Source organism: Arachis ipaensis, chromosome B08, assembly GCF_000816755.2.
Source record: "Arachis ipaensis cultivar K30076 chromosome B08, Araip1.1, whole genome shotgun sequence".
Classification (NCBI taxonomy): Eukaryota; Viridiplantae; Streptophyta; class Magnoliopsida; order Fabales; family Fabaceae; genus Arachis; species Arachis ipaensis.
This window is the reverse complement of record NC_029792.2, coordinates 9,435,689-9,459,897: the sequence shown is the minus strand read 5'-3', so window position 1 is coordinate 9,459,897 and position 24,209 is coordinate 9,435,689. Positions and strand designations below refer to the sequence as shown.

Below are 24,209 nucleotides of genomic sequence, written 5' to 3'. Positions count from 1 at the left end.
GAGAGTTAGGACTTATGGACTAGGATTGACATAGCTCATTTGACTTTTCTTTACTACTAGTTAGAGGATGATTTAATGAGATTAATCCTTGCCAATTCTCATATTGTGGTTAGTGATTAGGATAGAGATCCTTGACCACCAACCCTTGCCAAGACCTTTTTAGGCCTTAGTTTACTTTCTTGCTATTTATCTTTCATGTTTCTTATTAAAACCCCAAAAATAACTCACAACCAATAACAAAACACTTCATTACAATTCCTAGGGAGAACGACCCGAGGTTTGAATACTTCGGTTATTAATTTTAGGGGTTTGTTACTTGTGACAAACAATCTTTTGTATGAAAGGATTATTGTTTGGTTTAGGAACTATACTTGCAACGAGAATTCATTTGTGAAATTCTAAACCATCAAAAATCCATTCGTCAATCCTCTAAAGTGAAAAAGTTAATAAAGTGATAAAAATGAATAATTAATTACTCTTAAATTAAGATAGTGGGGTATAAATTTCATGAAAATTACAAAATCAATAGCAATTAACCTTTTACTTTATCACTTTACCAACTTTCTCACTTTAAAAGATCTGAATTCTAGAATTAGGGCGAAAATGCATAGGACAAGGTAGGGTTTAAACTCCACTTTAACAACTAAAATGTATCACTTAACATTTTCTCAGCGCAATTAAAATTAAAATCTTTTTTCTTTAAAATTAAAGAATTCTCTTTCTTTTTTTCACTCACTTTATCTTTTTTGACTTTTTATTTAAGATACCATAATTTCTAAAACTTATTATCATAAAATCCTTTTTTTTTTCAAATTATTTATTCAGATGTTGACGTTTTTTCATTGTAGCACATGTTATTTTTTTCAAAAGTATTTATGAGAGAAGTACTTCTAATAAAAAAAAAACGTTAACTTATATTGTTCACTATACAAAAGGTACTGAAGCAGAACGCAAATCTCATATTTCTTTCTTTCTCTCATCTTATAAAATCTTTTATATTTATTATTATTTTTAATCTTTAAAGTTAATTATTATAGATAAAAATATTAGTTAAATTCCATTTTTTTGGTTCAAATAGGAATTATTTTTTTTTAATTAAATATGTTGCTAGGATAATCAACTTTAGTTGGTTTAGTAATTAATTTATTAGTCTACTTAAGTAAATGTTGAAATTTAACTTTAACTTTGTATATATAGCTATTTATTAAACAACAAACCTTTAAATAAAGTTTACATTCGCATAACAGATTTGAGGATGCCGTGGAAAAAGAAAAAATAATTGTAGTTGAGCATGTTCACGTTGGTTCATTCGTACTCGCCCTTCTTCTGAGGAAGGAGAGAAATGCAGACTTGAGAGTTGAGAGTGAAAGTAACGATGTTATTTCGATCAAGTTTTAAACTTTTCAATAGCTCCCATTTTTCTGGTTATCAATTATACTCAATAAAAGCACTTTTTTTCTTCTTCTTCTTTAGGTTTTACACTTTAAGTGAAGGTCTAGACAACTGGTGGAAGCTTTTAGATATAGAGATTCAAATGAAAGGACCCACTCGATAACACAGATAAAGGGGGAGGGGCCTAGCTTCCCCCAGGTACATCACACACTTACCCTAATTAGCCTTCTTTCTGTACTGACACTTACTTTAGTATCGGAATGTCCTTGCAAATGGCCCAACCTGCCAATCTGTCGACGAGACCACCAGCTTTCCACTCTTCAGAGTTCGCATTCAGAATTCGATCTCCATCCTACATAACCTTTCACCCAAATGGACCCTTGAAGAACCGAACATAATTGAATTGAAATCTTTCCTTTTAAAATTAAAGAGGTCTTTTTTTCCTTCTCTTCGTTTTTTATGTTTCACTTCCACCTACTCTGTCTCTCTTATATTATTACTAATTGCTAATTTAACAAATAAAATATATCACTTAATATTTTTTTATTGTTCAAAAGCTTTTAGAAAAGTGTTTCTAACAAGAAAAATGCTAACCTATACATTGTTTACTATTCAAGAGGTGTCAAAGCAGAACACAAATTTATGTTTCTTTCTTTCTCTCATTGAAAAACCTTTCATATTTATTATGAAACCACTTTAATAAAAATATTAAAAATATCTTTTAAAGACATTTACATATGTAATGTTATTATGGGACATTTTTATTAAATCGGTTAATAATTTATTTTTTAATAAATTAGAGTAAAATCAGTTTATTATAACAACAATAATAAACTTAATTGTCCGCATTATAATTATTAGACCCAGTTTAATCCGATCAATTTACACAATATTTAAATTTTTTGATAAAAAGATAAATATATCCCTGACTTTTTATTTTGCAGATATTTAAATCCTTAATAATTTAAAAATATAATTAGGTTCCTGAAAAAAAAATCCTAACCCTAACCCCTTGTCCCTGTCCAAACCCAAATCCAAGCCTAATGTTTCATTAATCTCACTAAGCCCAGTGGGTTATATAAATTCGTCGGTTCGATCGAGTCTGATAACAATTAGGTTTATTATTATTGTTATAAAAAAATTCAGTTTTATTCTGGTTAGTTAAGAAATTAAAAAATAACAGGTTCATTAATACGTCTAATAATAATACAACACGTAAGCATTTTTACAAAAAGATGTTTTACGCATCTTTATGGAAGATGTAACAAATAAAATAAAGAAATATAATTAGAGAAAGAGAGATAGAAGAGTATTTTATTGCTTTTGTTGTAGTGTATATTGCTTCAGAGCAAATCCCTATTTATATACATATAAGGGGTCACATTTTTCAAACTTCATTAATGGTAATCTCTCTTGATATCCTAAGCAACATTGAGAAATAGGCATCCACCTTATATCCTACTCACACTTATCACAACACTCCCCCTTGGATGATCATTTAGGATTATGCCTCGTTAAAACCTTACTAAAGAAAAACCCAATGGGAAAAAACTTTAGTGAAGGAAAAAGAGTACATTATCCTTTGTGATGGGAACTGCCTCGTTAAAAACCTTGCCAAGAAAAATCCAATGGGAAAAAATCTGACCAAGAAAAAAAGAGTACAGTCTCCCCCTCTTGTCGACATCATTTAATGTCTCGAAATCGGCGCATCCTAATCTCATGTATCAATCTTTCAAAGGAGAATTTTGGGAGTGACTTTGTAAATAAATCTGCCAGACTATCACTTGAGCGGATCTGTTGGAAATCAATTGTCCCTTAATTTTAAAGATCATGAGTGAAGAAGAATTTGGGAGAAATATGCTTTGTTCTATCACCTTTGATGTATCCGCCTCTAAGTTGAGCAATGCATGCTGTATTATCTTCAAATAGGACAGTTGGAGCTATCTTATGATCAATTAGCCCACATGATGACAGAATATATTGAATCAGACTCCTCAGCCAAAAACACTCGCGACTAGCTTCATGAATCGCTAGTATTTCAGCATGATTAGAGGAGGTTGCTGCTATTGTCTGTTTCGTGGACCTCCATGATATAGCTGTACCACCATATGTGAACAGGTATCCTGTTTGAGATCTCCTTTTATGTGGATCAGACAAGTAGCCAGCATCTGCATAGCCAACTAGTTGTGACTTGGATCCATAGGGATAAAACAATCCCATATCAACCGTTCCATGAAGATATCGAAAGATTTGTTTGATTCTACTCCAATGTCTTCTGGTTGGAGAGGAACTATATCTTGCTAGTAAATTCACAGCAAATGATATATCTGGTCGTGTATTATTAGCAAGATACATTAGCGCTCCAATGGCACTAAGATATGGTACTTCAGGACCAAGGATATCTTCATTCTCTATACCAGGCCTTTGTGAAAAATATTGTGCCACAAGTCGGGTTTTATAGCGCACAACTTCATTTTTCTTATTTCTTTTTCTCACAAATACCCATCGGTATCCAACAGATTTTACATCTTCAGGTGTACGGACTACAGGTCCAAAGACTTCACGTTTCGCAAGTGAGTCTAATTCAGCCTTCATTGCTTCTTCCCATTTTGGCCAATCATTTCTTTGTCGACATTCTTCGACTGATCTTGGCTCAAGATCCTTACTTTCATGTATGATATTTAATGCCACATTATATGCAAATATTTCATGATAATTGTCTTATTTCGGTCCAATTTCTCTCCTGTAAAGACATAATTTATCGAGATCTCGTCATTTTCACAATTTTCAGGTACCTGAACGTCTTCTGACGTTAAAACTATATCAAAATTTTGGACAACTGCAGGTGTCTCTACTTTGTCTTTTTCAACAGGAATCATATTTACCTCTTTTCTTTTTCGAGGATTTTTGTCTTTGGAACCGATAGGCCTGCCACGCTTTTGGCGTGAATTTGTTTCAGTGGCTACTTGTCCTACTGGGACATCAATTCGAATTGGGACATTTTTCGCTGGTATATAAGATTTAATTATCCTCTTTGTATTAGAAAATGCATCAGGCAATTCATTTGCTATTCTTTGCAAATGTATAATCTTTTGAACTTCTAGTTCACATTGCCCTGATCAAGGATCTAAATGCATCAACGATGATGCATTCCAATTAAGTTCCTTTTCAGGAAGCTTATTCTCTCTTCCTAATGTTGGAAATTTTGATTCATCAAAATGACAATCCGCAAACCGGGCTTTAGATACATCTCCAGTTTATATCTCAAGATACCTCACTATAAAGGGAGAATCATATCCAACATATATCCCCAATTTTCTTTGGGGTCCCATTTTGGTGCGATTAGGTGGTGCAATGGGAACATATATTGCACACCCAAATATTCTTAAATGGGAAACATTTGGCTGCTGGCCAAAAGCTAATTGCATAGGAGAGAACTTATGATAACTCGTTGGCCTCAAACGAATAAGTGCTGCGGCATGTAAAATAGCATGCCCCCAAACCGAAGTTGAGAGATTTGTTCTCATAAGTAAGGGGTCTAGCAATCAATTAGAGGCGTTTAATAAGTGATTCTGCTAACCCATTTTGTGTGTAAACGTAAGCTACTGGATGTTCAACATTTATTCCACTAGCCATACAATAAGCATCAAAAGCTTGGGAAGTAAATTCACCAGCATTATCAAGACGAATTGCTTTGATTGAATTTTCTAGAAATTGTATTTTTAACCGAATAATTTGAGCCAGTAATCTCGCAAACACCAGGTTGCGAAAAGATAATAAGCACACATGTGACCATCTCAAAGATGCGTCTATTAGGACCATAAAATATCTAAAAGATCCACATGGTGGATGAATAGGTCCACATATATCACCTTGAATCCTTTCTAGGAATTCAGGGGACTCAAATCCAATCTTTAATGGTGATGGCCTTAAAATTAACTTTCCCTGAGAACATGTAGCACAACAAAATTCACTAGATTTAAGAATCTTCTGGTTCTTTAGTGAATGTCCATAGGAGTTTTCAATAATTCTCCGCATCATGGTTGTTCCCGGATGACCCAATCGGTCGTGCCAAGTTATGAATTCATTTGGGCTAGTAAACTTCTCATTTACAGTGGCATGTGATTCAATTGCACTAATCTTGGTATAATACAACCCAGATGAAAGTGAGGGTAACTTTTCTAATATAACCTTTTTATTTAAATCATGAGTTGTGATACATAAATACTCATGATTTTTCTTATTCATTGTTTCAATATGATATCTATTTTGGCGAATATCTTTGAAACTCAATAAGTTCCTCAGAGACTTGGTAGATAATAGTGCATTATTTATTATAAATTTTGTTCCTCCAGGAAACTATAGCTCTTCCGGAGCCTTCAATCACATTGCCTGAGTCAATAATAGTATTAACATATTCTTCTTTTGGCACAAGATGGGTAAAATATATATCACTTTTAAGAATAGTGTGCGAACTTGCACTATCCGCAAGGCAAATATCTTCAGAATATGTCCTTACCATTTTTCTTCAAAAACAAATGATAATAATAATAAAATGAGTAGAAGTGCATGCACAATAAAATTATTCACATGAATACTTAACAAACACATACATATATCAAACTATTCCATCATTGATCAAATAGCCAATATTTCCTTCAGAATCCTTAAAGAAATTAGATACATCATAATGAGTGGTGGCATTTTCATCATTTGAAACAAAATTTGTTTCCTTTCCTTTGTCATCCTTTTTCAATGATGCTTGATAAAGATCAACTAGGTGCCTTGGGGTACGACAGGTACGTGACCAATGGCCATATCCACCATAACGGAAGTATTTATCCTCAATTGATATATTTTGCCCATTGTTTCTTTCTTTATCCCACTTCTGGTGAGATCCTCTCTTATGAACATAATTCATTTTCCTTCCATAAATTTTCTTGCTACCAAAGCCTTGCCATTTACCTCTTGGGGTTATGATTTGCCGCATTTGCTTCAGAAAATGGGGTGGCACCAGCTGGGCGCACTTCATGATTTTTAAGAGAAACTCATTGTTGCGCTCAGCAACAAGAAGGCAAGAAATTAGCTCAAAAAATTTTTAAATCCTTTTTCTCGATTGCTACTGCAAGAGCACATTCGAGGCATGGAAGGTCGAGAAAGTTTTCTCTAACATATCGGGGTTGAGGAAGTATCACATGATTGTACCTTTCTTCAAGGTCTTTCCACAGATCTGCAGGATCTTTTAATGTGGGATATTCATTTTTTTTAATCATACGTTAAGATGACGATGAAGGAAAATTATATCTTTGGCTTTATCCTTCTGGAATGTATTATTTTTAGTCTTAATGGTATCTTCAAGATCCATTGAATCAAGATGGATTTTAGCATATAGTATCCATGATAAATAATTATTTCCAGATATATCAAAAGTATTATATTCAAGATGAAAGAGTTTCGACATAATAAAAATTTGTTACATGAAGTCTTCCTAAAATTTCGTTAGAGCTTCGTGCTAATAACGTGTTATAAAATAACTAAATAAATAAATAAGAAAGAGGTAACAAATAAAATAAAGAAATATAATTAGAGAAAGAGAGAGAGAAGAGTGTTTTATTGCTTTTGTTGTAGTGTATATTGCTTCAGAACAAACCCATATTTATATACATATAAGGGATCACTTTTTTCAAACTTTATTAATGGTAATCTCTCTTGATATCTTAAGCAACATTGAGAAATGGGCATTCAACTCATATCTGGCTCAATTTTATGGAAATGGAGGGCATGTGTGTGCTATGCTTCGATATGGATTCATGGGGGTCTAGACATATATGTGGGACAGTTTTTTGTCAGTGTGAGGTAAAAGAAATTGGACCGTGCGTGTTCTTTGGCTTTAAATTTTTGAATAACAAATTGCACATTCCGAGTTGTATGCTAAGGGAATTAAATTTTCGTATCGTTGAAATCGGACCCTACGATTTTCTTAGTATGAAATGTGAGTGCAAATCGCATGGTCCGAATTCCATGCTGAGAATTCGAATTGGGGAGCATTGAACTCGAACCCTCTGTTTTGTGTGAGGGTTTAGATGAACTCGGATGGTCCGAATTGGTTCCTATTTTTTTTTTTGGGTTCAGGTTAACCTAGTCGAAGGGTCCGAGTTCATTAGAGATGCCTATATAAAAGTGTGAAGTGAACTAGTGGGAGCTTAGTGGCGTCTTCTTCCTTTTTGAACGGCTGCTTCTTCTGGTTCTTCTATCTGGTTTTTTCATTACTTGTTTTGATTTTGAAAATCTAGTAGCTAAGGTTATGTTTCTTTTTTGGTGAGTGAAAAAAATGAGTGACAGAGTATTACTAAAAATATATTATTTTGGTCAGATTTTGTTACAAACGACTGAAGGAGTAAAATTTATTTGTGAAAATCCGCTAGATGTTATTATTCCTTTTATTATCTCATTTGAAGAGCTCAAAGGTGTGATCTATGAAAAGATTGATTCTGAGAGGGCAAGAAAGATATCCTGTATTCTATACAGATATCCCATACCGGTGTTTGGTGGATTCGTCCAGTATCAAACCAAATATGTGACGGACGAAACGAGCATGCAGGAGATGTTTTTAATGTATATTGAAAACTGGTCTCAGATCTCGTTCATCGAGTTGTATGTTGAGTTTGAACAATCTGAGGCTGACCGGAATATTCTACGGGAAGATTATAATAGTGATAGTGAAGAAGAGTTCGAAAGCAACTACGAATTTGTTGGTCTAGATGGAGATTAAGATCAAGGTGACAGAACCATGGCTGCAGATGTGACAGAAGTGGCAAATGCACTCACAAACGAAGTGCCGTTTGAGGAGCCATCATTCATGCGAGTTTTGGACTTGGAAGCCATGCATGTTCTGAAATTTCTGGAATATATGACTGCAGATACGTAATCATGGTATTAGTGTTTTTTTAGTTAGTCATTGATTGACTTATGAATAATTTACTTTTTATTTTCCATTATTTAATCATGCGTTGAAGTAGTTGTCAGGATCGAACCGGTGCTCGAACCATTCAGGTGTTTTTGAATTTTTTATACTGTTATATGCTACAAGTATTTATTAGAAAATAATATTTAAATTCTCTATAATATGGTTATTACAAATTGCATGAGTTTGTAATTAATATTCGCACAGGTTCGATCCGTTGTACGATTCATACCCCATGAACCGGACTGGTCCGGTTCGTTGGGTTTGCCGGTCAAACCGACCGATCCGGTCCGGTTTTTACATTTACTGCTGATGTTCTTATTTTGTTTAGAGTGACATAATAACATGTTGTAAGGTTAGGATTTATAGCATACTAGCTGCAGTGAAATTTGATTTACCTTTAGTATCGGTTTTGAAATATCTGCGTATTAATGTAATTTTTCCTATGGTGGTTGTACCAGCAGAAATTTCTATTGTCGCAGATGGTGAATTTGCCGTTGGTATGGAGTTCAATTCCAGAGAAGCTGTTATTAAGGCGGTAAAAGAGTATACCATACGACGAAGCGTAGACTACCGGGTGTATGAGTCTGAACCGTTGACATTTTATGCCAAGTGTACACAGTATGGGTCAGGGTGTGATTGGCTTATCAGGGTTAGCTTGATTAGCAGGAAGTACTGTTGGATTATAAGGAGGTATAATGGTAGCCACACCTGTACCAGAGCCACCATTTCACAGGATCATTCGAAGCTGGATTCTATCACAATTGCAGAAGCAATAAAGCCACTGGTTGAGGCTGACCCCTCCTTAAAGATAAAATCGATTATAGCAGAAGTGCAATCGAAGTTCAACTACACCGTCAGCTATCGAAAAGCATGGTTGGCTAAGCAAAGGGCAGTAGAAAAAAAATATTTGGAGGTTGGAAAGCATCGTATGAAGCGTTGCCTATATGGTTTGAGGCCATGTGTCATAAGGAGCCATCAGCTGTTGTCCATTTTGAGACTATGCCTGCATATCAAGGCGATGACTTGGTGGGTGATATTCGGGTACTGCATCGAGTATTTTAGAGTTATTACCCTTGTATTAGGGCATTCAGACATTGTAAGCCAATTGTCCAGGTGGATGGGACTCACTTGTACAGAAAGTATAAAGGTTGTCTACTAGTGGCAGTTTCACAGGATGGCAACAACAATATCGTCCCAATTGCGTTTGCTATTGTGGAGGGAGAGACTTCTGATGCATGGCACTTTTTCCTTAGTAACCTGTATCAACATGTTGTAACTCGGGATGGTGTGGGTCTAATATCCGACCGGCACGAATCCATCAATGCAGCTGTGGAACGCAGTAACGGAGCTTGGTCACCTCCTAGAGCTTTTCATATGTTTTGCATCAGGCATATAGAGTCGAATTTTCTGAGAAAGTTCAAGGCACCGTACCTCCAAAAATTGGTCGTCAACATCGGTAACCATTTAGTAAATTTAAGTAAGTTTTTAATAGATTTCCCTTAAATAATTGTATTGACCTCTATTACTTTTCTTTTTTTATGTTGTGATCCACCAGGATATTCGAGGACGGTGCGGGAGTACGAAGTGCGTTACTAGCGATTACGGGAACGGGGCGAGGCGTACACAAACTGGTTAAATCGAATTCCTTGCGAACAGTACGCATTGGCCTTTGATGGTGGGTACCGATGGGGTCACATGACGACGAATCTAGTGGAATGCATCAATTCGGTATTGAAGGGTACACGCAATCTCCTCATTACTGCTCTTGTGAAGGCAACATTCTACAGACTAAACGAGTTGTTCACCCGAAAAAGAGCGGAGGCAGAAGTCCGGATCAATGCTGGCCATGTGTTTTCTGATATCGTGACCTCGAAGTTGCATGCAAACCAACTTGCATTAGGAAACATTCAGGTTAGTTGCTTTGACCGGTAGAACGAGGTCTTTGAGGTGCGTGAGATGCCAAGCGGACTGGAGTTTGCAGTCGATCTACGTGGCCTTCGATGTGGCACATCACATACCTCTGTATACTGATTTCATCAGTCAACTCTAAATTCTCTTTTAGATTTCGCAGCCAGGTCAGTTTTATGTAGCTAGATCTACAGTCCTCCTTACGCGGTGCAACGCCAAATTGAAGCAAACACTCCGCTTCCATGGCTTCAAAACTACTCATTGTCATCCCTGTGACTGGAAGACCATCTATGGGAAGACCAAGAATTAGAGCCACATCTTCAAGAGTCACGGCACATTCACCAATGGGAAGGTGAAACGTATGTGTGCCTTTGTGCCAACGTTCGATTAGAGCATTTACCAATGCTTTCTGACACTGCACTATCCCAATCTGAGATACATGATAGAAATCGGTAAGTCGTAAATGCTCCTCCACCCTATCGTTGTACCGATCCGAAGGAACTTGGTGGTTATATGTCAACATTCTTAATTCCTACAAAAAATATAACAAATTACTAGTAAGATAATTAACAATTACTAACTTACCATCATCAATAATAAAAAATATTAGTAATCAGTATATGCCATCATTCATATTCTAACAACGGTAACAATTAACTTGCTAATAATGATGACTACAATTAAAAAAATTTAAATATTCTCATAATAAAAAATCTAACGTGCCTTAATAAAAATAATCCTACTAATAATTTGGTACTAACAATTTCTCACAATAATAATAACATTTAACTTCATCCATAACAGTTATAATTAATTCTTTAAAAAAGATTTAAAAATGATTAACGTTCTTTAAACATAATTATACTAAAAATTAATAAAAAATTAAAAACAAAATTACATTCTTTACTGAATATGAAGCTCAGATCGATCAACATCTTTAATTTTATATTTTTTTGGCATGATTATTTCTCATCCACCATGCAAAGCTCCACGCAGATACAGAGAAAGGAAGAAGAAGGTCAAGTTGAGAGTGAAATATGAGAGTGAATTGTAATCGGATGGTGAGAGAGGGTTGAAGGGTCTTTGTTTAGTTTCAGGGCACCGTTTTGGGGAGCAGCAACAGCGCGACGCGTGTGCAGGGTTCCCTCAACTCGGACCGTGTGATTGGTGCAATGCAAATTGGAGGGTCCGTGAGCTGTTTGGAACTCTGAGGGTCCGAGTTCTAATCTCCCCTAAACCAAAAACTTGTGAAGCAACGCTTTTCGGAGGGTCCGTGTTGTGCTGGGAACTCGGAGGGTCCGAGTTGTTTCTCCCCTGACACCACAAACTTGTGAAACACTTCCCACCACCATATCAGAGTCCTACACCATGTGTGCATCCATATGCAAATTAAAAAGCGCCTCATATCCTACTCACACTTATCACAATAAAATATACTAATTAAATTATATTTTTTTTAGTAAAACAAAGTTTAATTTTTATTGGCAAATTCTTAAATAAATCTCAAATCTAGGCACAAATTGGTTCTTGCTCTAGCAGACTAAAGGATAGCATGTGAAAAAAAAAAATTGTTCCCACTATACGGTCCGTTACTTCATTTCAATTTGTAGTTGGGCATGTTCACGTTCTTTCATTCGTAATCGTATATTCGCCTTTCTTCTGAGGGCACGGATTCGGTACGCGCTCCCTGTTAGCGCACTGAAACGCCAAAAACGTGTTTGGCGCACCGATCAGCCAAAAAGTGTCAAAATAAAAATATTTGTTTTCTGGGGTCTTTTTTGCAATTACACATAAAATAATGGGGTCATTTTTTATTTTTTAAATGAATACTCATATTTAATTATCTATTACTGCTATTAATATTCTCCTCTAAGTTTTCTTCCTCCCCTTCCTCTGCCGTCGTAAGCGAACAACCTCCTCCATTATCTCCAACGCCAACAATGACTGAATCTCCAATATCTCTCCTCCTCGCTTCTTCGTCGCGCTACCAACTCCTTCTCCCCCGCTCAGTCATGGTGGCTTCGGCAGCCTCTTATTGGGCACGCCTAAAGTCCATTGCCCACATTCCACCGAAAATTTCAGTCTCATAACGTCCATCCCTTTAGAAGTACCCACATCCTCATGCTCAACAGTGGGATTCACTTCCATAGCATAGAAATTGGTGAAGCTATTGACCAAATTTGGAGTCTTTGTGAATCATTGTTGAAAAGCATCGCTGAGATTGTGAGTTTACTGGGTTGGATCGGTGGAAATTATGAGAACAGAGTTGTGAACAATGGCGAGAAGAATGAGAGTATTGAGCTGCATGTAGTTTTGCCAATACCACCTTTACCACCGAAGAAGACCCATTTGAGAGTTTCTTGGTTTAGAATGTTCTGCACCATTCCTTCAAATTCTGCTGATTCGCCATGGTCACACACCCACACTGTTCCTGTTTCTCTCAAATGCGGTTTTGAATAGTCCGTCAAAGCTTAAAAGAATATTCCGTTAAAGCTTAAAATGAGATTAGGCAATTTTTAACCATTAATTATATCTTTTGAACCATGAATTATCATTTATACAAATACAATTATATCTTTTCATAAATAAATTATTGAGCAGTTTAATGGGATTAATTTTGAGTATTATTTTTTACTTTTATAATAACTAAAATAACTTAAAATTAAAAATTAAAAATTAAAATTCGTATTAGATATTATCTTTAAAATAATACTGATATCATATTAAAATATACGTGGACACAAATATTAGAATATTGTAAGCACATCTGAATATTCTAAAATTAATCTCTTATTTGATTTATGTACAAAGATATGTTTTATATATCTAAATATTACTGTTGTCGACAATGAGTTATGACTCAAATGTCCATGTACTCATTTAAGAGATTGGATTTGAGTTTTCTATCATTGGTAAAAAAGAAATATTACTCTTATCTTATATATACAAATATCACTCTTATTTTTTTTATCTTTCTTTTATTAGATTTTGTGAAAAACAAAACAATTTTTAGAAAATATTACAAAAATTTTAATTGAAAAATTTATTCTCTATATCATTTAATCATAGTTAATAAAATTAATATAATAAAATTATTATTTTTAGTATATATATAAAATTAATTAAATTTCTCTCAAAATGCTCCCTAGACTTTTTCATATAAAAATTAGATTTATTTTTGCACTTAATGATGGAACTGACGTGGCATGCTTCTGAAAGTGTTTTTCTACTTATTTCTTTCAATTCTGGAAAGTAAATTAATTATAACTAATTAATGATATCAATTAATTAATTTGATTAAACATTCAAATTTCACAATTTATTGTAATTTATATAAATTGATTAATTATAATTAATTATATCAATTAATTAATTTAGTTAATTATATTAATGATTTGATTTGATTGGAGTAAATATCAAATTATTTTAGTAAATAATAAATATGATAACGAAATATATGAATTAATTTAATTAGTTTATTTTTTTTCAAAGACATCTATTTATACGAAATCATAATGTATTTTCTACTCATTCATTCTCTCTCTTTCCGATCTCTTGTGCTTAGAACTTTAGGGTACAATTTTTGTAATTTATTTCATTTTTATTTCTTTTATCATTACTTATACATTTCATTTTTTTTATATTTTTTAAAGTGATATATTATTAATAATGAATAATAATTAACCTCTCATATTTTTAATCAAAGTATTTTGATGATAGTTTCTATTTGTTGATGTTAATGGTTGATTTTTTTTTTAAAATAAAATGCATTATAATTTTAGGTTATTTCATAATTAATAATAATGCTTGATTATTTCTTTAAAATAAATGATATTATGATTTTAGGTTATTTTATAATACATAATTAATGTTCATAATACTAAATTACTCTAAATTTTCTATTTTTTAGGGTTAGTAGTTAATCCCAAATTGAAAAGATTATGTTGAATTATTGAATAGTCCAAAAGTATAATTGAGGTAATTAATTTAGTTTATTTTTTTATTAATATATTTTTTTTTGAAACAAAGAAAGCTCAACACAATAAAGTGGAGCAACGGATAAACAGTCAAATTAAGCAACTAGAAAAAGAAACCAAACACGAAGGTGATCAATCCCCTGTCATCTCCGGCATAGCCATCAACAACCAAAAGGATCAATACCAGCCCACTCCTTGTAGCTCAAAAACATTCTACTTTGAATGACCTCAACACCTGCTTCTCTATTATTGAAGATTCTGTCATTGCGTTCCAACCAGATGTTCCAAATCACTGCAAAGAAACCAATCAGCCACCTCTTCTTCTCCTCTTTTCTATTAAGCATGTTAGTCCAACTCTCAAATAGACCTTTAATGGTTCCTGGGACTGCCCAATCTCTACGAAAGTCCCTCAACCACGCGCACCACACCTGCCAAGTAAATTCACAAAACAGAAAAAGATGATGAACAGACTCCATCTCTTTTTTACACAGGACACAAATATTGTCACTCTGCTGGATGACGCCCAATCTACTCAATCTCTCTTTAGTATTTACCCGACCAACTAGAACAAACCATCCAAAAAGCTCTATTCTTGGCGGTACCAACCCTTTCCAAATAACACTTGTGAAGTTATAGCTCGTAATCTCTTGTAAAAGAGTCTCCGATTGCAGCACCTGCATCAAAGAGTTAGTAGAAAAAATACCTTTATTATCAAATTTCCACACAAGATTATCCTGTCTACCAGTTGATAGCTTCACTGGCCTTAACCTCTCATGAAGTTGATGAAAAAGTTCCAACTCCCATTGAAATAACTCTCTCCGCCACTGAAAATTCCAAATCCACTCTAACCCATCCCAAAACCCACAATCTCCTATCACAGATCCTTGTTAGTTTGAAACAGAGAAAAGCCTTGGAAAACTCGCTTTCAAAGGACCACCTTGAACCCAATTGTCTTCCCAAAACATAGTTTTCCTACCATCCCCTACTTCCATCTCCATCCCACTAATAATTTTATCTTTCACCTGTTGTTCTTTTATATTCAACTGACAGATGTCTTTCCACGGGCCACCTTTTGCTGGTACAGGCTGATCTGATAGTCGTACATTAGGATTCAAATTATTACAAGAATAAACAATCTTCTTCCACAATGGACATTCCTCTTTTGAAAATCGTCACCACCACTTAAACAAGAGCGCTGTGTTCCTAAGCATTGCATCCCCAACCCCTAAATCCCCCGCCTTTTTTGGTGCCTGAACCACTTCCCACTTCACCAGAGGTATACCAAAGTTTCCATCCTCCTTGCCCCACATGAACCTCCTCTGTAATGAAATCAACTTGTTAGCGACCGCCTTTGGCATCTTGTATAGGCTAAGGTAATAGATTGGTAAGCTGTTCAACACCGATTTGATGAGAACTAACTTTCCAGCTTTGTTTAGAATCTTCGCTTTCCATAAGCTGAGCTTCTCTTCCACTTTATCAATGATAGATTTTCACGTCTTCACCAATAGCGGGTTGGGCCCTAAAGAGATCCCAAGATACCTAACAGGTAAGACAGCTTGCTTGCACCCCAGAAGGCGACACCCCTGCTCCACCCACTCTTGCTCACAATTGATCGAGATCAGACTCGACTTATCAAAATTGATACTCAAACCCGACATCAGCTCAAAACACCGCAGCAGCCTCTTGTAATTCATAATCGAAAGCATGAATGATAAATAAGATAAGAAAATAATTAAAAAATAAAATTTTAGTAATTACTAAAAATAAATAAAAAAAATAAGTTATAGGGTATTATTTTATTTAAATTATTAATAATTAGAAGAATAGAATGTCAGTAATTATTTTAAATAGACATTGAATTCAGTTTTATTATAGGGCAAAAAACCATAATAAGCCAATGCCAGGCCGAAATTACGTAAATAAGCCAAAACCAAAATCGTTTCAGTAATGAGCCAAACCATATATTAATATAATTCGAACCATGTTGGTTCGAACTGCATTCATAAATAATTCGAACCAAGGCAGTTCGAATTACAGAGAGAGAAAATGGTTCAAGTAAATCGAACCATGGTGGTTCGAATTACAGAGAGAGAAAATGGTTCAGGTAAATCGAACCAGGATGGTTCAAATTAGGATTGTTAGTAATTCGAACCAAGCTGGTTCGAATTATAGAGAGAGAAGCTGCATCAAGTAATTCGAACCAACCTGGTTCGAATTACACAATCCCTAATTCGAACCAGGCTGGTTCGATTTAGTGGTAGACAGAGCAGTATATATATGGTTGTAAACGTGAGTTGCTCTCATTAGAGGGTTTAAGATGGCTAGTGAGGAGAGTTTTGTTGTTTTGGTTCACCACAGAGGATCCATTAAGAGGAAAACTCGTTCGGGTGTGAAGTTCACAGATAAGGATCCTCTCTGTATTGTCGTGAGTCCAACGATGAGCTATGATGACCTTGTTAGATCTGTGCTAATGAAACTTGGTCTGGAAGGTGCGAAGCGGGTTAAGAAGTTTTTCTACCACATTCCAATCACGGTCCTGCAGGATACCGTAAAGTATGATTGTTTCACCATTGGTAGTGATGAGGACCTGCAAGTCATGTTTCTTTGTCGGAGGCAGTTTCCGAAGGTGAGGGGTACAGTACAAGGTAGTGGAGTCTGATTATCACCGGTATGTGGGCAAGTGTTCTGAGTTTGGGAATGGGTGCACATGGTTGATTCGACTGAGTCTCCGGCAGCGCAAGGGCATTTAGAAGGTCAAACGGTACAATGGACCTCACACTTGTCTGGCCACATCCATCTCGAGTGACCACAGGAGTTTGGATTATCATGTGATTTCAGCGTTTATTATGCCAATGGTTAGGGCTGATGCATCCGTCAGCATCAAGGTGCTCCTGAATGCCACGACAGCACACTTTGGGTTTAGGCCGACTTACAGGAGGGTCTGGATGGCGAAGCAGAAGGCTATTGTCCTTATCTACGATGACTGGGATGAGTCATACAACGAGCTGCCTAGGTGGGTGTTGGGAGTCCAGCTGACGATGCCTGGTACTGTTGCAGTCCTAAGGACGAGCCCCGTTCGAGTTGGAGGACAGGTAGACGAGTCTCAAGCATATTTTCACAGACTTTTCTGGACTTTTCCACCGTGCATCGAGGCATTTCGTCATTGCAAGCCCCTAGTCAGCATTGACGGCACACATCTGTATGGCAAGTACGGGGGAACTTTGCTCATCGCGATTGCACAGGACGGGAACTCCAACATTCTACCTGTTGCATTCGCACTAGTAGAGGGTGAGAATGCGGAGTCCTGGACATTCTTTCTCTCCCACCTTCGACAGCACGTGACACCACAGCTGGGTCTGCTGGTTATATCGGACAGGCATAACGGCATCAAGGCTGCCCTTGAGGCTCCTGACGGAGGTTGGTTACCTCCATCTGCCTACCGTGCATTCTGCATTCGACACGTAGCGGCTAATTTTGCCCTTACCTTCAAGGGCAAGGACGCACGGAGGCTTCTAGTGAATGCGGCGTATGCAAAGACCGAGGTTGAGTTTGATTACTGGTTTGATATTCTGCGGTCTGAGGACCCAGCGATGTGTGAGTGGGCGAACCGGATTGATTATTCCTTGTGGACTCAGCATCGTGATGAGGGGCAGAGATTCGGTCACATGATGACGAATATCTCCGAGTGTGTGAACTCAATCCTCAAGGGTGTCAGAAATCTCCCTGTATCCTCCCTGGTGAAGGCAACGTATGGAAGGCTTGCGGAACTCTTTGTTTGCAAGGGGAGAGAGGCTGAGGCCCAGATGGGAACCGGACAACAATACAGTCAGCACTTGGTGAAGTGTATTGAGGCCAACTTGAAGACGGCCAGGTGCTTCACGGTGACTTTGTATGACCAGGATAACTCTGAGTTCACCGTAGCAGAGACCACTCCGACTGGTTCTTTCTCGTTGGGTAGCTACAGAGTATCGCTTGCCTCTCGGACATGTGACTGCGGGTACTTCCAGGCACTTCATTTCCCGTGCCAGCACGCACTTGCATGCTGTGCCTACTCACGGGTTACCTGGACCTCTTATGTTCACAGCGTGTATCAGATTAGTTCGGTATTCAGTGTGTATCGGATGGGATTCACACCTCCGATCCCGGAGGGCTTCTGGCCACCTTACGACGGGCCAACGGTGATTCCGGACCCTGACAAAAGGCGTGCGAGAGAGGGTCGTCCGAGATCCGCAAACAGTTGCGTACCCAACAACATCATGATGTACGCATGGGCATATCTCCGCACAATCTCGTCATCGGCTCCCTCGGGGCACTCACCAAAGGTCTCCTAGAACTAGGTACAGTTCACTGCGTACTTCTGAACCTGACTGGGAGGAGGAGTCACTCCAAGCAACTCCTGAAACTACACCCAGGCTGGATGGCCACCCTGGATGTATATCTGGAACTCTGATAGGTAACCACTCACGTAACGCCTGTCCACCGGCAAACCCAACTGGTATGCAATGTCCTGAAGTGTGATCGTGCACTCTCCGAACGGCATATGAAACGTGTGCGTCTCTGGACGCCAGCGCTCCACGAATGCACTGACTAGGGCCTCGTCTAACCGGAACCATCTGTCGTTCATCCTTGCAAGATGGTATAGTCCGGCCATCTGCAAGTACGGAACGTATCTGTCATCCAGTCGCATACCCTGCTGCCGCCGCATGCTCCTGATGCATCGCTGAGGCTGCGCATCACAAGCACCGCTTTGTTAGAACCAGCTTCGTAACCAATGACAAACATAACCAACACGATAAATCATCAACAAAACATCATACTAAATCAATCCACATAAATATCCATGAATGACAACCACATGCAAAGCAACTACCATATACCACCCCCCTAAACCACTAACATAAAACAGCTTAACTATAACCACTAACGTAAAACAGCTTCACTAAAACCATTAACAAGAAAACAGCTAACATTAAACCACTAACACAAACCACTAACATAAAACAACTAACACAAACCACTAAAATAAAACAACTAACACAAACCACTCACATAAAATAACTAACATAAACCGCCAACATAAAACAACTAACATAAACCGCCAACATAAAAAAACCAACATAAACCACTAAAACCAAATGCAAAACCACTTAGTCACATAAACCGCTAGCACGAACTTATTTCTGTACTAACCTCGTCGTTGATGTCCCCAGCTATATGAGCAACTCCGTCCAAGCGATATAACCTTGCCGGATCGTCCCCCATCAGCAGAGTATTCCGTTCAGGTCTTCGTCGGAGAGAATCTGGGTCGTTTTCTCTGGGATTTGGTGGGGCAGGGAAAATGAATAATGGTTCGAATGAGGCTGATTCGAACTCCTTATATAGCCGAATCACGAGTAATTCGAACCAGGTCGGTTCGAATTACTAAGGAGCCACTTCAAGGGTAATTCGAATCAGGTTGGTTCGAATTACATGGGTTGCTTTCGAGTGTGTAATTCGAACTAGCCCTGTTCGAATTACATGCAAACTTTTTTCAGCCTAATTCGAACCACCCTGGTTCGAATTATTAACGATTGTAGTTCGAACCACACTGGTTCGAATTACATAAAGATAGTGTTTGGCTCATTGCTGAAACGATTTTGACTTTGGCTTATTTACGTAACTTGAATCTTGCCTTGGCTTATTAGGGTGTTTTGCCCAATTTTATATGATATCTTACGATAGCTAATAAAATTATTTTCAATATCATATAACTATAATTAATAAAATTAATTGAACCGAATTACTTAGGATGTGTTTGGTAAATACGTTGGAAGCATAAGAAGTGCGTTCAATCTTTTTTAACGCTGTAATTTTTTTTGGCTAATTTTTTTCTTCTGAACACCCGAACCAGATTTTGGGTTTGAACTCCCATTTACCAGAAGCAATAAATTGTAGCTTTTGCGTTTAGTTTCTGCATTCACTTCATAAATTAAAAAATTAATTGACATTCTACCAATTTTGCCATTCAATCTCATCTACAATAAGAAATACCAAAAACAATCATAGAGTTCTTAAATTTTTTTTCATAGCTATACTTTACAAACAAATATTTTTTTAATATTATTATTAGTACTCTTTGTTAAGTTTTAATTTTTATCAATTATTTATTTATTTTTTTATTAATAGTATGGATATTTTTGTTTAGAATTTTTTTATGTTCACTTATGACTAATTTTTAATACATAAATTTAAATCTTTTTAAAAGTAATTATAGTCAAAAAGTGTTAAAATAATATAAATTTGAATGATATAAATTCATGTCCTTTTTAGTAATTTTTGTCTAAACGTAATTTTAAATAATGTAATCCAAACAACATTCATTTTATTATAAGCCATTTTGATACAAAATTACCAAACATAAATCATGTTAACATCAACTTATTTTTTATCAAAATCAAGTTTATAAAATTAATTTTATATAAAATCTCGTTTGCAAACTTTAATCCAAACACACACTTAGCTTATAATAATTAGTTTAGAATATAAGATTAATTTAGAATGTAAAATTCATTTATGATTTTTTTTTCCATAAAGTGTTTCATTCTTGTCAAAACTTCAAAAATTAATGACCAGAATCTGACCAACCTTACTCTTGACTTTTTGTTTAACAAAAAATTCAAAATGATAATTATCCAACAAATCGAATACAACTATTCATTAAAATTCTAAAGGATTAATTAATTTTATTTTTGCAAATGAATTAAAAAGACTAAAAGAGGATCTTATTGTAAAATTTGCTCTCTTTGCTACAAGGTTATTGTGGGTCCAGAACTTCTCCTGGTATGCGGCGCAGCTGCGAGCCGTGCATCGGTGCTAGCGATAGGTCGGAGATCGTGAGCGGCTTTGGAGGAAGCGTTTTTTCGCCGCTGACGTGGACTAAGTTAAGGTCTGTTACGGCGGATTTGTGGCCGTTCACGGTGGCTCGACCTTGTCGGTGAGTCCTCGTTCTGAGAGTCGACCTTGCTGGATAGGATGGCGCATGCGCTCAGTTCGTTCGGGTCGACCCGACTCCCTACGAGAAGCTTGATGATTTGAACTTGTAACCGCATTTAACCGTTATTCGGGTTGGAACGACCCGAAATGTGGGCTCACTCCCCCGGTGGAGGTAGCTGAGTGCGCTGAAATACGGCGGTGAAAAAGTATGCATTTTTGTTCCAATTTGGTAATTAAAAAGAAAGAGTCTTAGTTAACGAAATACACAATCATTAACCGTAATCAATTTCAACTTAAGAATTCATAAATTTTTTCTACATAACCCCATTAGTTTTTGGATCTAACAAAAAAACCAACAAAAAATTAAATTTTGAAAAACAACTCCTCTAATACAAAAGCAGTTAGTAGCCAATCAAAAGAGAGAAATAACAAATAATCTACACCCTCGAATAAAAAAATAAAAAAGATCCAACGACTCTCGTCCTTTGGCGCATCGGTATACCAAAATTAAGTACTATCCACACCGAAACGCCAAACACACTATGCACATGGAATCCGTGCCCTTCTTCTGAGGAAGGAGAGAAACGCAGAGTCGAGAGTTGAGAGTGGAAGTGACGATGTTGTTTCGATCAATTTGCAAACTTTTCAATACCTCCCGTCTTTCTGCCTATCAATTATACTCATCAAAATCACTGATTTCTTCTTTTTATTCTTTCGATGAACTCGAAGCTAAAATAGTCCAGGATAATCGGGACCCCACAACCCCCGTAACCCCCATTCTCAACCAATGGGTTCAAGATGGCGGATCCATCACTCACGAAAAAATCCGATATCTCATCGCATGCCTCTGTCGGAGACGTTGCTATACGCACGCCCTTGAGGTTTTATTTCTCTTTTACGATATAGTGAAGCTTATTCAATGGTACCCTTTCATAGTTTCTTCTAAAACACTGAATGCAGCTGGTTTCTGATTGGGATTCATGTTCGTCTTTTAGTGACTGACAATATAAGTTATAATCGGATCATTGTTTTGTTTCATTTATTTAGGCAAAGTTAGTGCAAGTTGAAAATGATGTTCTGTTCTATGTTAGTTTGTTTAGTTAGTTTATGGTATACGACAAGATATTATGGTGGTGTTTGTTTTATTAGTCTATTCACATCTAACGGGATAAGGATAAGGTTTACTTATAGTTGTGTTTTGATATTTTTGTATTGCCTAACCATTGATTCGATTATAATTTCAATCGGGTAAGTCAATTGAATCATGATAATTGATAGCAAGGTTTCACTAGTTAGTTCAATTTTTTAAACGATGCTTATAGTATTGCTGTGCTTGACTAATGACTCCTAATATGGAGAGTTGATGGAACATTGCTTTTGTTAGCTATCAGAATGGATGCGTGAGTCAGAAAAATATGACTTGACCACAGGAGACATTGCTGAACATCTCAAATTGCTATCGATAGTTCGTGGCCTTGAACAAACTGAGAACTTCTACGAAGACATTCCTAATTCCCGAATGAAATTCAAGATAAATGTTGCGCTCGCGGAATGCTATGCAGAGCATAAATCTTTGGAGAAAGCGGAGGCTCTGATGAAGAAAATCAGGAAGATTTATCCGATGACCTCCCCCATGCGTTACAATAAGATGTTGAAACTCTATACGCAGTTAGGCAAATATGAGAAATTGGATAGCCTAATGCAAGAAATGATGGAGAAGGACATACGCGACCCTGGTACATATACTATTCTCTTGAATGCATATGTTGTTGCTGCAGACATACAAGGGATAGACAAGTTACTAATCAGGATGGAAGTTGATCCTATTGCAACTGTTCGTTGGCATACTTATGCTATCGCAGCAAATGGTTATCTGAAAGGTGGCAATGTCGAGAAGGCCTTGTCAGCATTGAAGAAATCAGAGCAGCTAGCTTTAGGCAACCCTGTTGCCTATTTATCTATTCTAACTATATATGCTGGTATTGGTAATAAGGATGAGGTTTATCGAATTTGGGGGAAGTGCAAACTCAGTAAGCGATTTTACAACCAAGGTCACTTCTTAATGTTAAGGTCTTTGGTGAAGCTAGGTGACATTGTTGGAGCTGAGAAGATCATGGAAGAATGGGAGTCCAATTACAAAGTTTTCGACACCAGAATTTCACATCCTATGATCCATATTTATTGTAAATTGGGTATGTTGGATAAGGCTGAGGCTTATATGAAGAGCGTTTTGGATAGCGGCAAGCAATTGCATGCGGCAGAACACGACTGCGCGGATAATAATATGGAGAAAGCAGTTCAAGCAATCAACACTGTGCCCTCTGCAGAAAGAACTAGTTGGACCAATAAACCCTTTGTTTTTGGATTTTGGCTGAATCTTTGGAGTACCTGAAGGAAAAAGGAGATTTGGAATCAGTGCTTCAGATTCTCAAGTTCTATAGTGATGGCAAAACCAATAATAGTCACATTTTTTAAACTAAAATTATCAGAAGAAGATATTTTTGACATCTTCATTAGAGTAATTGCTTTTAAACTAAATGGATTACTATATCACTCTTTAAATGCAATTAAGAAGAAATTCTTTCTGATGTGGCTATCCCATTGGTGATATACTGGCATTGATGGTTTGATCTTTGATGCATAACAGTTGATACCACCAGGTACGCTCCTGGTTAGTAAGGTGTTGTTGGGCCATGTGGCCCATTGGATTTTGGAAAAGATAATTATATATGTCTGAATATAATGCTCCTATTATAATAATACATTGCTCTCATATTTAAAAAAAAAAATTATCTAACTTGAAATAGTGCATATTTATTTAAAAAATTCTTAACTCGATTGTAGACAAGATTGTTGTATACTATTCTAATGATAATTATTTTATAAAATTTATAAAAATAAATTATTTATTTTTTATTTATATAATTTTTTAATTTAAAAAACATAAAAATTTTTTTTAAATTAACTAATAGAAATGTGTACGAGAATCTTGT

General features: G+C 36.3%; 1 protein-coding gene across 2 annotated transcripts in view; it reads left to right on the top strand.

The window, feature by feature from the left end:
- The window catches only part of LOC107613855 (pentatricopeptide repeat-containing protein At2g20710, mitochondrial-like), a 31,116-nt gene extending 7,306 nt beyond the window's left edge, over nt 1–23,810 (top strand). The window contains exons 1-3 of one of the 2 annotated variants that reach the window (XM_016316029.2): nt 1,246–1,331; nt 21,783–22,097; nt 22,601–23,810. In XM_016316029.2, coding sequence (XP_016171515.1) covers nt 21,834–22,097; nt 22,601–23,608 — 1,272 coding nt within the window. In that variant the 5' untranslated portion in view covers nt 1,246–1,331; nt 21,783–21,833 and the 3' untranslated portion in view covers nt 23,609–23,810. Of the gene's footprint in view, nt 1–1,245; nt 1,332–21,782; nt 22,098–22,600 lie in introns of those variants that run through there. The other variant, XM_021108828.1, reaches the window with a different exon arrangement.